General features: G+C 43.6%; 1 protein-coding gene across 1 annotated transcript in view; it reads left to right on the top strand.

Annotated features, from left to right (window-relative positions):
* Window positions 1-10,008: 10,008 nt before the first annotated feature.
* tbkbp1 (TBK1 binding protein 1) overlaps window positions 10,009-15,693 on the top strand; it is a gene marked incomplete at both ends in the record, with an annotated part of 33,542 nt that continues 27,857 nt past the window's right edge. Inside the window, 2 exons of the mRNA XM_079492467.1 lie at window positions 10,009-10,254; window positions 14,332-14,457. Coding sequence (XP_079348593.1) covers window positions 10,009-10,254; window positions 14,332-14,457 — 372 coding nt within the window. The remainder of the gene's footprint in view (window positions 10,255-14,331; window positions 14,458-15,693) is intronic.

Below are 15,693 nucleotides of genomic sequence, written 5' to 3' on the forward strand. Positions count from 1 at the left end.
TGGTGGAGACCTGTGCCCAGAAGGGCACTTTTTCTAGTTACCCATCATTTCTGTCGCGCTCTCACATTATTTATGCCCCATAGCAAACACAGCCACACATACTGTACAAAGAGGCATGCAGTGTGAAAAGTGACTTTTCCCTCATTTGTAACTTTTTCCAATGTAAGAATTATGGAGCCTGATTTATACTTTGTTGTACTACAATGTCATACGATGATATGACTGAGCTTGCAGATCTGCTGTTTTCGACATCGCTCGACAGAGTATAAATTAAGCATTATGAGCTGCCTGACAGCCATCTGGTCAAAGATGTCTCATGTGGCCGCGAGCGTGATCAACGCTGCTGTCGGCATGTAAAATAGCAGCTGAGCTTTATGCCAAACCTGAAAGGAACAAACACAGGAGATGTAATTATGCTCTCTGCTGTGGTTTTAACCAAGCAACTACAGTGTAAATGGGGTGGGATGGGGATATACTGTAACCTCTTTATGGTATAAAAGGATTGCGTACAATATGACGTCAAGGATGATTACGTAAGAATTGATTATTCTTGCGCACACACACACACACACACACACACACACACACACACACACACACACACACACACACACACACACACACACACACACACACACACACACACACACACACACACACACACACACACACACACACACACACACACAGTGGTGGAGGAAGAAAGAAGGCCACTCACAAATTAACTTTTCTCAGTTAATTAGTAACATATTGTTTTGCCTGAACCAGATCGATTTTCCTGGTAGTCACATCAGTAAACACACAAAGGCAGCAAGGCTACACCTATAAATAACAGTTTTTCATCACCTTTTTAGTTTTCATTTAGCACAGATATAATGATATGCTCCTCACCCCAGCTGCAAAAGGGATTTTATAATTCCACAGGGGATCCCAAAAATATGATAATATTGAAATAATTACAGCGCTCAAACAGCTCTGGGTGATACTGTAATAGGATTTGATTGTTACATAATGTTTATGAAAACATGAATACGTTTCTTGTTTCTGTGACGCACACACGCACAGTCGCGCGCACACACACACACACACACACACACACACACACACACACACACACACACACACACACACACACACACACACACACACACACACACACACACATGCAAAGAGAACAAATCTACGTGCGCTTTATTATTTCACTTTGATGTTCAAAAGCACAGAGAGCCTTGAGATATAGGTAGAATAATCTCAACAAACAAACTTCCATTATAGCCAGAAAGCAATCAAACGCCTCTCATTGGTGATATAAACTTTAGATCACTAATAGTCCGGGAGCCAGGCCCAGACCTCATAATGTTCTCTGTTACCTTTTTTTCACTATTATTTCCTGTTAGCATATACCTTGGGCCATCACAAAATGATAGGGAACACCCCCAACACGGCCCCGTTTGGTTTCAGGGGCCCCAAAACCCATTTTATGGTACAAATACAAAATTATGCAAATCCATATATTGAGGTACTGCAACTACAAAAATAGACATAAACATTAAAAAGTATCGTGACACATAGGGGTAAGTAGCTAAATAGATTTCTGGGGCCTCTGTTTTAAAATACCACCCACATCATCACCAGAAACATAAAAATAAATACTGTCCGCATGACAAATATCCATCAAATGTGATTATTTTCTAGCACGTTATGGTGAACCTCACTGCCTCACTTGTAGATACAAACCTGTCCATCTTCATAAGCCTTGATTTGAGCCCAAGATGACCTTTCTATTTTGAAAATTACTCTTTTTGTGGCCATAATTCTGCACTAGCTCTGGTCCATAGCGTTCTTCTCCTATGGTACTTTCAACTTCCTGCGCACGTATGAAAGACCTGTCGACTGCTGCAAAAATAAAAAGAACACTTTCGCTACTCACCAATATAAAGACGATTTTGTGGGAGTCTAGGGCCTGTTTTCCCTAGTGGACATCTGAGGCCCCCACCACACGTCTAAAATAAACCTTTGGCTCTGTAGAGGGCGCAGTGGAGTAACTGAAACAGTGCGAGAGTGCAGAGCCTAGAATGTATAACAATAGGTTCACACCTTCTGCTACTACTGCTATCTGAAGCTAGAAACATGAATAGTGCATACTACAGCAGGAACACTAATGCTTTTCGGCTGAAGATTATTCACAAGAGCATATTTCAGCTCTGCTGACCTCACATGCCTTCACTGGTGCTGACGGCAAACTGAGAAATTAGAGCAACCCACAAATTCCGTCACCTCTTGACCATGGGATGCATCTGACCTAATAAAAATGGTAAACTATAGAGCCTCTATGATTTGAAGGTGACGTCATCCCCAAAGCCCTCATTGATGTATTGTCTCATATACACGTATGATTGATGATGATGATGAAGATGAGGAAGAAGATGAATATGATGATTAAACCCAAAGTAGTTGACATGATAATGGTGGTGAATTTGAGGTGTAAAATTTGGTGTGAGCTCATGAGGATGGGCATAGATGGGGGGAGATCGGCCTGGGCCGTGGCTCAGCGGTCCAGGCACCTTGGCCGGTAGTCCAAGTCTGGCAGTGTGCCACTCCGGCCTTTACTGCATGTCAACCCCCATCTCTCTCCCCCATTTCCTGTCAGCCTTCTGTCTGTCCCTCCTAAAAAAATATATACAATAAAGGTGAAAGCCACAAAAAAACATTAAAAAAAAATAGATGGGGGGAGATCATTTTCCGTTGTAGTGCCCACACTGTGGAATGAACTTCCACCTCATGTTAGAGCTTCTCAAACCTTGCCCATGTTTAAATCACATCTGAAAACTCACTTTTACTCCCTGGCGTTCGAACATGCTGATTTTGTCTTTATGTTGCCCTGTTTTTTGTATTGTTGTTTTTCGCCCATTGCTATTTTAGTATTTCTTTGTGTACAGCACTTAATTTGTTTCAACTCTGTTGTGTTAAATTTGCTTCCTGGATTGGATTGGACAGTTGTGTATGTATGCGTGAGGCAGTGATATTCACCATAAAGTGCTGGGCAATTTGTCAAGTGGCCAGTATTTTTTGTGTTTCTGTTTTAAAATAGAATGGTAGCAAGCCCCAGCAATGTATTTAGCTACTTACCCTTATGTGTCAGTATACTCCATGCCACATTTTAAACTTGTATGTCTATTTATAGTAGTTGCAGTAGGCCTACCTTAATATTTGAATTTACAGTACATAATTTCGGCAGAGACATGTACCATAAAATGGGTTTTGGGGCCACTGAAACCATACGGGGCCGAGTTGGGGGTGTTCCCTATCATTGGATGGCCCATGGTACAGTATATGCTAACAGGAAATAATATAGCACTCCCAATTTCCAGTTAACCGGCGTCCCTATAGGTGGAAAAGAAAACCTAATGTCACAACTTTGAATGTCGCTGTGCGACACCGTCATGCATGTGATTAACACATTAATTAAGGGCAGTATTATGCGTGTCTTAAGTACCAGGTCTTATTACTTAACTTAAGACCTGGAGGAGTGATCAATGCCATTTGGCTATTCTGAGTGGCCAAACAGCATTGACCACGCCTCCAGGTCTTAAGTTAAGTAATAAGACCTGGTACTTAAGACACACATAATACTGCCCTAGTGCGTTAGTTTCCAATCGTGAAACTAACTTCACTGTGGGAGTTATTCACTAACCTTCAAAAAAATCACCTGGTCGTTAATGTAGGTCCGTTTCATGAAAGTCTGCCTTAAAATAGTCTCATCGCTTGTCATAGTGTCCAAAAATATTCCACCGCCGCCATCCAAAACAATTAAGGAAGAAGAACAAAGCGACACGGAGGCTGCAGCCATGATCCCCCACAGGCAATGCATTGGGACTAGTTTACCATGATCCCCCATAGACAATGCATTGGGTCTAGTTTACCAAGAAGCCCTGAGTCACGCGATCCAAACGCGTGACGTGTTCGAGGAAAACCTTGTATGTCTTAACAGTTATCAAAAACGGCAGATAAAACGAATAACACAAAAGTCATGAAAGTCGGGTTCGGCAGTCAAACTGTAATATAAAATATAGGCTTCAGTGGTTAATAGTGATGATTCAGCAGCAACGCATGGCCTTCCCAGCATGAGGTGTGGTGGTTGGGATATAGTGATGATGCAGCAGCAACGGATAGGGCCTTCGCAGCGGGAGGTGATGTATAGGTAGGTTGTGATGTGTTCCTGGTGATGAAGAGAGGGCAGAGGAGGAAGTAAGAGGAGAGGAGAGAGGGAGAGAAAATGGCAGAGAAACGGAGTGAAAGCAAAAGAACGAGGAGTGTGGTGCGGCTGATGTCTCAGTAGCCTCGGAAACCCAGACGTTTTTATTTCCAAGGAGAAGAAAAAAAGTCTGCGGCCGAGTCCACTTCAATTCGGCATACAGTAGCGCAAATGTCTATCACTCTGCTGATTTCTGATCGTCTGCAACTTTGTTAAATTGACGCACACACGTACAGTACACACACACACACACTCCTCTCTCTCTGTCGCTCTAATTAATTAGTCTCATGTCGCGCAGCTGCGTCTAGATTCTCCCGGCGGATCCTGTGTGGAGCTGCCTATGCCATAGAAAGCATAGGTGGACCCCAGTCTAATGTCTCAGTGGAACAGAGGATGCCATCCGGGCCCCGGCTCTCAGGTATAACGTTACAACGTATAGCCTGCTGTAGGCATCACTAAGGATGGAGAGGGCTATACAAAGAGCAGTGCTGAGCGGCTGTGCGTTCACGTCCGCGGTCCAGCGGGGACCCCCAGACGCTCAGCAAATGAGCCCTTATAGAGCGTCGCAGTCCTGCCCCCTTTCATGACGACGACAGGCCCAGGAATTTGATTCCCCATGCATTTTTTCCCATAGACATTTCAAAAAGTATGTATTTAAAGATCTGTAAGCCTCGAACAAAGCCAACTCGGATCGTGACAAAATAGTCATGACAACAAACACAATATATTGGGAGAAAAACAACAAAAAAAAGTGTTGTAACCTGCCAACAAATGACAAACAAACAAAAAAAGGAACGAGAGGGAGAGCAGGAACGGAGAGAAACGGTGTGTGTGTGTGTGTGTGTGTGTGTGTGTGTGTGTGTGTGTGTGTGTGTGTGTGTGCGTGTGCGTGTGACTGAAAGTCTGTCTGTCTGTCTGTTTGTGTGTCAGTGTGACTGCACATGATAAATGCCTCATCTCTGCGCTGCCAATGAGCAGAGGAGAGACAAGATGGATGCTCCCCCGCGTTCCCGTGCTTTATTTCTTCCCCGGGTTGAGGTCATATTTTGGCTATCGATCAGCTGCTGCTGCTGCCACCTCGTCCCTTACAGGAATGTGCTGGAACGCAGGCCTAACCCTCAGCTGGGGGAACAACGGAATGGGATTCAATTTCCTGGTGGCTGTGTGTGTGCGTGTGCGTGTGTGTGTGTGTGTGTGTGTGTGTGTGTGTGTGTGTGTGTGTGTGCGTGTGCGGGGGCCATCTCCCCTCTGGTCAATATGTTTTATCCCTGCTTCTTTGTCAGACTGACTTAAATCCATGCATTTGCTTTTGTTAAATGTCTTCATACTGTATAGTATCATGTACATTGATAATATTACGATTTAACAATTCAATTAAACGGTGTAGCCTACTGTATGTTAACCACATGAATTTCATGTATAGTGAATGCAGTGCATTGTGAGCTTGTATTATCAACTTTCCCTCACAAATATGCTTCATGTCCCGTATTAATTAATTAATGTGTTGTCACCATTTGTCTCAGCACCCACCACCAATTCGGAGAAAAAAACCCTCCATAAGTCACCCCGTTTATAGCCTACTAGTACCCACAGAGAAGCACTCATTTTGGGATAGCTGCCTCAGTGGACCGCTGTAACCAGCCTGGAGCAGAGTTTTCTGAAAAAGCTATGTTTCTATGTCAGTCGTTCTTCGATTTTTCAAAAATAGCAGACCTACAAGCTCGTAGCGCGCCACTCGGTGGCGCGCTATGAGCTTGTAGATCTGCTATTTTTCAATAGCTAAAGCATAACATAATGCTAACACCAAAAGGGGTTCCCGCCCAGAATGGGTTAAGACACACCCCTCGCAACTAGCAACCGACGCTAGCTCTGTTCCACTATGAATATTGCAAAAACGGTCTGCTCAATTATTAAGAAAACACAACGTGTGATCCCGGTCATGGTCGTTAACAAAGTTATGTATTTACTCCCTTAGTAGAGTGTTTAATATGGTCATTCCCACAGCCACTTTTCAATGTATTCCTATGGGGGTTCGACAAAAGATTCCCGTGATGACACGCCATTTTGACTCGTCATTTTCCGAGGTGAATGGGCGGTGCTTCGGGAGTTGTAATAATAATAATAATAAGTTGTAACCTTCTTCTGACAGCTCCAAAAGTAGACAAAGTGAGACTATAGTTGTATTGACAAATGTTTTCACAATTATTACACAATGAAATTGGGAGAAAGTAGTGCCAAAAATGTTACTTACAGTACACTAGTGCTTAAGAAAATGAGAGGGAGAAAGAGAAAGTAGGGATTTAGCTGTGCAAGTATATTATTCAACACAATGTAGTTATATCATCTCATCTCTCCTTAGATGTAATTCTCGCATGGCGATAAAGCCTGCGCTTTGCAATTTCCCCAGGTTGTCCGCAAGCGGGTGGTAGCCCATACATTATTTCCATGGGGCTGTATATATATAGGGAATTGGCCTGTGCTATTTCCAGAGCATAAAAAAAAAAAAGAAAGAAATTAAAGCAATGGAAATCCGGTCAGTACATTGGATTTGTCTTCAGAAAATGCAGGCAGAAATCACATCACACCTGGCTAGATTGTGAAACAAACCACCCTGTTGTCAGATGTAGGAAAGATAAGATACAGTATGGTATTTTAATTTTATTTTCACTTTGCACAGCATAGCTCATTTGCATTGAGCATAGCTGGAGCAAATCTTCTTGAAACGCAGATACATTTTCCTTATTATAAATGGTACACAGCATGTACTGTACTGTACTGTACTGTACTGTACTGTACTGTACTGTACTGTACTGTACTGTACTGTACTGTACTGTACTGTACTGTACTGTACTGTACTGTACTGTTGTTGGCTATAGAAGGAAATGTTTCAGACATGACAGGTTGTTGGTAGACATCGGTCTAAACACATTTCACACACTTCAGTCCACCTCTGTGTTCAGACTGCAGGCAAATCCAATTTCTCAAATCTGATCTTTAGGAATGACCATGAGAAGGTCTACAAGCTCACAGTGTGACATGATGTGAGCTTGTAGATCGGCTACTTTGGGTAAGCGACGTGCAATGTAAAAGTAAAAGTATAAACCCTGATCTTTGAGCAGTATGAATGCGCGTATGTATGCATATGCACGTGCATGCCATGTATGTATATGGATTTCACTCCTTTGTATAGTTTTTTTTACTTTGTTTTGTTTTGTTTTATGTGAAGCCCTTTGGGACATGATTTGTGATATTGGGCTTGACGTGTGTGCGTACATTTCACTTACTGTACTTACTATTATTGCTTTCTAGTTTGCATGCTTGTCTGTGTGAGAGTTTTTGCCATGCTGTCCTACAGTATGTGTGGCTCAGCCTTTTTACCTTTTTTATTACCCCCCTCCCTCTGTGTTGAAACACAAGGAGAATATAAGCGAGAAGGAGGAGATGGGGGGAGAGAGAGAGAGCGAGAGAGAGAAAGAGAGAGAGAGTGAGTTGATGAAAATAGCTCAGAAGGCAACATCTGACTCACGGGGCATCGCTGCTGTTAGCAAGCAGGCAACCATTCCACTGTGTATCGATCAAAGCGCCTTATGTTGCGTAATGCCTCTGCCATGCCTTAATGTGAATCAAACATTAGCCTATAGCTAACACACACACAGGCATGATGCCCGTGTGTGTGTGTTACTATACTGTTACTATACTTGTGAGGGCCAAAATGTCTCCACTAATTTGAGGATCATTTTCCTGGTCCGGTGTGTGGTCCTCCCAAAGAGTAAAAAAAATAAAAATAAAAAAGGGCTTGGGGGAGTTGGGGTTGGAGTTATGCCCGATTTATACTTAGTTTGCGTGGCAGTGTCGCACACCAGAAAATAGCCGATCCACAAGCTCACTGCATGTGAGTGCGTGCGTGCGCATGCGTGTTGAGTGACTTTCACTTGCAGGTCGCCGATGGCGGCCACATAAACAGAACGTAGTAGTGATATCATACAGGTTGCTGTTTATCATCCATGACAGCATGTGCCCAGAGACATGGAGGGAGGGCAGAGGTTCACAGAGAGATCAAAGTGGCTTCACCTTGCAGGACAGTGGGCTGAAAAAACCTGTGAGGTGCTATACTATGTCATGCCTTTGCTTTATGTGGTCAAGGACAGTGGGCGGCTGTGTCCGCTACAGTTTGTGGTTATTAAAATAAAAGACGCTGTGGAACTGTACTGTGTAACATAGAAATGAGTATGAATCAAACTCAGGCTTTGGGCCATTTTCAGAATGTCTCTGTGGCTGTGTCTGTGTATCTGTGTATCTGTGTATCTGTGTATCTGTGTATCTGTGCGTGCGTGCGTGCGTGCGTGCGTGCGTGCGTGCGTGCGTGCGTGCGTGCGTTACGCCAATATTTGTTCTTGCACATGGCGCTGGTCACAGAGGGTTCAACATCCAATGATTATGCAAATATAGGAAATTCAGGAACTCACAGTTTTGAATTGTCCATTCTTTATTGATTCAATAATTCCAGACGAATGTTTGTTTACGAGTACGTACGACAATGCCAAGTAAAATAGAATATTAAAGTCAAATGTATAGAGAACAACATTATGACTCCTATCCTTGTTTAGAACACTAGACCAGTGTACTGTATGTTTGAGGAAAGAAGATAAAAAGGCAGTTGGTTGTCTTTGACCTTGAGATAACAATCTTCTTTACCCGTGTCCCACACTAACCTCTTGCATCTTAATATTTTATATCGTCTGTGTCTGCAGGCTGGCTGCGTGCCCTTGAGGGGCCGCTGCTTTGTTTGTGTTTGTTGCATCTAGGGAATAGCATTCACTTTGCATCATGTCTGTAGTTGTAGTGGCATTAATTTGTTATCTTAAAGTTGGAGAGCCACAGGCCTGCATGTAATATCCTAAATGATGACATAATATGGACATTGGAGTCTGCTCGTCTGTCAGTGTCTGACATAATATGGACATTGGAGTCAGTCAGTCTGTCTGTCTGTGTCTCTCTCTCTCTCTCTCTCTCTCTCTCTCCTCTCTCCTCTCTCCTCTCTCCTCTCTCCTCTCTCCTCTCTCTCTCTCTCTCTCTCTCTCTCTCTAAAAAGCGGAATGTCTAGACTCCAACAGCTCATTACAAATACTGGATTTGACTTCTAGTAAAAACAGCTTGACAATGATTAGTTGCAAAAATAGCCTTTTACATTCTCCTGACTAATTATCACATTTGATGGTTATTGAGGTGCAGTCTTATCGGGCGGGGCGCAACTTTTTGGAACTACGCAGTTCAATATTAAGTCAATGATGTCATGGGAGGTGCATGTTCCTGATAGGTCAATCCAGTCTGTTCCTCTGAGCCTGTCTGCCAGAGATACAAAGGGAAAGCAACAATGCACAGGCAAGACATTCCGCGCACATTCTAATCACATCGGGTGGTCTAGACTCTAGACTCTAGAGGAGTAATGTTGAAGACAAATGAAAAACAAAAAAGTACCAAAATCTTGGCACTCTGTCTTTAACACAAATGAACACCAGAGGCATTCAACAAAAAAAGGGAGTACTATCTTTTTTTTTTCTTGTATCCTGACTACACGCCTACTCTGCCAGACACCAGTCATCATTAATACCTCAGTCCTTTGTCAAATTGTTATTTTTATAGCACAATGAAACCAATTTGCCTTCACACTAAAAAAAAGCAAATGAATCACCTCTCTGTCTCTCCTCTCTCCTTCCCTCCCTCTCTCTCTCTCCAGGTTGAGGCTCTGAGTGATGGAGTCTCTGTTCGGTGGAGGGGAGCTGGGGCTTCTGGGAGGGGGCGGGGAGCCGGGGGGTCTGAAGGAGGATGGCTGTGGCAGCATGGCGTGGCGCTCGTCTCCCCTGCCCCCCGCCGACGACATCTACTCCGCCTCCCACTTTGCCCTCATCAGCGCCTACCAGGACATCAAGACCCGGCTGGTCAGCCTGGAGAGAGAGAACAGCGGCATCAAGAGGAAGCTCAAGCTCTACGAGATCAAGGTATAGAAGGAAGGATGCCTTTGTTTTTTTCTGCACAGAGAAATCATTTCACTGGAGTGGAGAGAGGGAGGGGGGAGAACATGACCCAGATTATGAGCTGGGTCATGATGTAACAAAAGTCAGTCAATGCCCTGTGTGGTATCTGGTAAGCATATAGCTGCCTCCACGCAACACATTGTGAGCTTGTAGATCGGCAATCTTTAGCACAGAGATGTGGTGCAGAGGGGAAACGAGGCGGGGGGCCTACTAGAGACCCCTGGGGGACTCCGGCCAATGAAGTATAGTATATATGGTTTAAGTGGTTATGGAAGGTTCGGGTCACTCATGGTCAGTGTTGGAATAGCACGTTTCCAACTCGGATCACAGATACAGTAGCCCATACAGTAGATTGTTTTTGCTCTGATTCCTACACTGTATGCAATCGAGGGCAGGAATTTCACAGTTAAGTGGCCTTGGCTGCTGTGCCCCCTCAGTTCACCCTTATGCCCCTCAAAAGTCATATGCCCGGTGGCCACAGTGGCCTTGGCTGCTGTGCCCCCTCAGTTCACCCTTATGCCCCTCAAAAGGCATATGCCCGGTGGCCACAGTGGCCTTGGCTGCTGTGCCCCCTCAGTTCACCCGTATGCCCCTCAAAAGTCATATGCCTGGTGGCCACAGTGGCCTTGGGAGGCATACGTTAGTCCGGCATACCAAAAGTCTGGCAGACGTGGCCGGTTAAGACTCACCCGTGGCTTCCGTGTGCGGTTAGGATTGGGGTAAGGTGTCGGACTATTGCGTGTCGGACTGTTAGTACATCGTACCAAAGATATGCACCCGCCTTGATCCACACTGTTGCTGATTTAATTTTGTGCTTATTCATATTTGGTCCACATAACCAGTTCGATTTCAATATTGATATGAATCTCTGGAACACCAGGAGATTTATGACGATCTACGTTGACATAAATCTAGGACCAGCCAAACAGGAGAATTAATCAAACTCATCCTGCTATGCCAATTAATGCTGCACAGCTTTGATTTAATTAACTTATGTAGACCATTACAGACCTCCTGCTCACAAAGTCTCATTGTTCCCCTCCCAAGAAGCAGTGGCAAAATGGTGCTCAGCTGACGGTACCAAAAAGATGTCAAACATTCATCCATATAGGTCCAAGGAACCCATACAAACATCCACTGTAATTCCCCCTGACTCCGCATCCCCATCTTAACACAATCCTGCCCAGCCCTCTAGGCGGGATCCAGACCAGGCTAATAGAGAGTGGGGGTCTGACGTACACAGCTGGCCAGGCAGATGAACTCCCCATCCCTGCCCCACATGACAGCAAGGGACACTAATGTCACCCGCGGGAGCGCTGCGGGTGGGACGGGGGACTGACAGAGAGAGTGTTGCACATTGCAATTTCACTGCAACTGCAAGGACAATAACGGAATGGAACTGCCTTGAAGAGGCGGTGGGGAGTGAGGTGCAGTGAAAATGGATAAAGGTGGCGGTTCAATCGCCAGATTAATTTAAAGTGGGAAGATAAGAGAATAAGGGCGGAAGAATGAGGACAAGAGCAGGGTTAACAGTTCCCTGTGTGTGTGTATGTTGGGCTCCACACACACAGCTGTTAGCTGTGACCCCAGGCCTCCACCCCGTTGACGCGCTTAGCGAAGGGTAGTTTGTTCAGGAGCGACAGACTCCCACTGAGGCAGAGGTGATTCAGAGAAAGCAGGTGCTGAATTTGCGTTTTTCGGATATACACTGTACGATCTTGCGGCACCTGTGTTAATGTACCTCTCTATTTTTTACCCCCACACACAATTAGCCCACTGTATGTCCTTGTGAGAATGATCATTTCTAGCGGTTGAAAGCAGTACAGACAGAGGCATGGTAAAGTTGAACCAAACGGTGTATTCATTCAGACATCAACAGATACAACCAATTCTATCGCGGGGGGCATAAATTAGTATACGACATACAGGGCCTGGAGCAAACTTTTATATAGCTCTCTACTCCCCCTAGTGGACATAATAACTGCATTGTGAAATGCGCACATCACGCAAACCCCACCAAAGAAGTGCCCTTGAGCAAGGCATTGAACCACTACCATGAAATGTTCTATGAGCAGGGCCTGGCTGGAAACAAGTTCTTGAGCTTAGCCCAGATACCCTGGGTAAATATAGTAACTTTGCTTTGCTTTGCTTTGGACAGAATGACTGGCATCTAACGGTACCAATAATCTGACAAGATACGTGACCAAAAAACAACCGTGGCTGCCGGTAAAGACGTATACATGGGCGATTAAGAGTCACCCGTTGCTTCCGCGTGCGGTTAGGGTTTGGGGTTCTGGTAGGGTGTCGGACTATTGCGTGTCGGACCAAGTATACAGTGTACACAACACACAGCTCAAGCAGACAACTGCCCGCCTTTTATACACAGCTGAAGGCTAATGAGCATGGACTGCTCCATTTACATGGGTGTATTCAAATCTAAAACATTATAAATATATATACATTCAACACACATAACTACTAGAAAATTCTTAAAAACTACAACAATACTGATTCTGTATCCTTTTTCCACACTATACTACAACATAGTCATACAGATTATCAATAACAAAAGCACATCACAGCCCCCCCTCTGAAATTCTGACTATAGTCCAGCCCAGTCCACTGAAACAGCAGGTAATGTTAAGCATTCAATCACTATAACCATCACACTTCACATACAATTGCACTTCTCTATAGCACTCCAAACATTACACACATAATATTTCACACAATTATAGTTCCAGTGTGCTGTGCAAAAATATAAAGTGTCAATCAGGTTATAATGTGCAAAAATGGGTAACGGTCCGGAGGACCTCTCTGTTACAGTCCTCCACAAAAAAAAACTATCTCGATGTTTATGATAATTCTTATTGCCATGGCAATAATTAACAATTTAAATCATGTATGCTTAGTTTTACAGGAGTGCCTGCAGGATCTATTACTATGTCCCCTTCTTATTTCCATCTACACGAAATATCTTTCCCAAAAATAGTCTACAACGTGTCGCAACACAACACGTTGTGAGCCTGTACATTAGATCAGCTATGTTTTGCTAAAAAAAAGTTCTGAAGTGGTTAACTGATGAAAATATTTTGTCAATGTCATTCGACCCTATAGTCTCTCTGCCTTTTTCCCAAGATGGCTGGGAAGAGAGGACACGCTTTGAAAAGCTGAATGCAATACTTTGGGGGCGACGGGCTGAAATAGGGATGTTCAGCAGTGTGAAGATTGCTGATCCCCCCCTGGGGCTCTGCCTCTCACACACTAACATGCACTGTTAACTCTGTCTGAGTAGAAAGAGGTGTCTCTCCAAATGGAAAAGGTTTGTTTGGTCCTCAGAAGCAGTTGTGACGATGAGCGCTATATGAAAAGGGCTCCCCCTGCAGTGAAGTAAAGTTACATAAGCAATAAGCATTGTTGCTTCTTCCTTATCAGGGGATATTATGACTAATCTACGGTTCAGCACCATTACTCTGTAATTGTCTAATAATTAGGAAATGTAATTAAGGAAAAGGTTAATCACATTAAAGGAAGTCTAAGGTGCTTTGGCGGCTAATGCACCTAGCTACCACATAATTAGAATAATTGTGATTATTCACGGAATCATATCAGCAGAATCATATCAGCGTAATCTTCTCTGCATCACCATAAGTGTCTTATCATGGTGTGGCACATTCCGTAAGCATAACTGCATGAATGTGTGTGTGCGTGCGTGCATGTGTGCGTACGTGCGTGCGTCACGGTGCGTGCGTGCATGCATGCATGCATGCATAGAAATGGACTAGCCTGATTATCAGACTGAAGGGAGAGGCACATCATCTAGCAAAAACACTAAAACAGATTGACCACAATGACCAGTATGCAAATACTACTACTTGACCAAGGTCTGGAAATTGCAGTTGTTCAATTGCTAAGCCCAAACTCTAAATTGTCTTGTGTTATTGTCGTCAACATTAGTATAGTAATTCTTTGTACGTACAATTATTTGTGCAGTCATGCCACCTCCTTGCTAACTGCGTTGTCCTCTTGTTCTTTCTGCAGTTTCCCATGATCAGTGAGTTTGGTGAGGAGACCAACTCCTATTGCTCCTTTGAGAGCAAGGAAACAGCACTGCTGCAGTCCGAGAACGGAAACCTACAGCAGAGAGTCAGCGCCCTGACCCACGAGGTGAGGGGAGAGCAATACACCCACAATGGACTTTTACATTTTTTTTTAAATTTTATTCACTGGACCACTGTCACATGTCTTAGGAATGGGTGGACCAAAGGAGAAGTTCCCAACTTCATTTCTCTTTTTTTAGGAATATTTTAAAAAAAAAATCACACCCGTGTGAACTGAGTGGTGTAAGGTCTTATATAGACTGATCAGCTGTGGTCTGACGTAATGTCTGACGTAATGAAATCACACCCGTGTGAACTGGGTGACCATAGCAACCGTGCTCATTTTTTGATCACAGACAGACAGACACGTAAACTAACAAAGCCAGTTGTAGGAGTGGTTTACACCACTCAAAAATAATATGCATGTTTTTCACCGATTTTGCCCCCCCATGAAATCTAGTGGTTCAACCACTCCAACGAACAGCAATGTCTGTGACGTTAACCTATGTTTGTGACTCATGTGTGACTCATGTACCAGTAGGGGCGCTGTTGTGCCAGAAACAGAGAGAGAGAAATAGTGCTACACTGTTGCCTGCTAATGAGAGAGAGAGGGGGGGGGGGGGAAGTTGCACCACTCAGTTCACACGGGTGTGATTTTTTAGTATTTTTGTGAAAAGTCATGATGAAATATTAAAGAAGAGTACCTCAAGTTGCCATGTATTGCTGTACTGCAATATATTTTGATGAGGAATATTTTTTATGGAATATTTTATATTGGGTAAAATATACCCATGTTTAGTGATGGTGTAACAAAAAATATGTTTAGTGTTCTAGGGTTAATCTAAGACAAAGGGCAAAAATAACCCATCTACAAGCAGTGATGGACAAAGTAAAAGTACAGTATTACTTGATATGAGGCAAAGTATACTTTATATAGTGTACATAGGCATGTCCTGCATGGTCAAATATTAAATACTTCATTAAGAGTTGAATTTGCTCAGTCCAATTAAAGTCTGAAAACTGGAATATTTGCTTTGAAAAAGCAAACAGTATTCAAAATAAAAAAAAGATATAATAATAATATCAATGCTTCGCTGTAATGTACTGTACAAAGCCTCTAAAAACACTTGCGCACAGAAATGTAATCAAATCGACAAAAAGGACAGCCATTGTCGATTTAATTTACTGGGACTGGGATTTGTTGATTGTTTTAGTCTGCATCAATTCCACTGTCTGACTAATGCTCTGTGTGTGTGTGTGTGTGTGTGTGTGTGTGTGTGTGTGTGTGTGAGCGAGCGTTCGA

Source organism: Electrona antarctica (assembly GCF_951216825.1).
Source record: "Electrona antarctica genome assembly, chromosome: 22".
NCBI classification, from domain to species: Eukaryota; Metazoa; Chordata; class Actinopteri; order Myctophiformes; family Myctophidae; genus Electrona; species Electrona antarctica.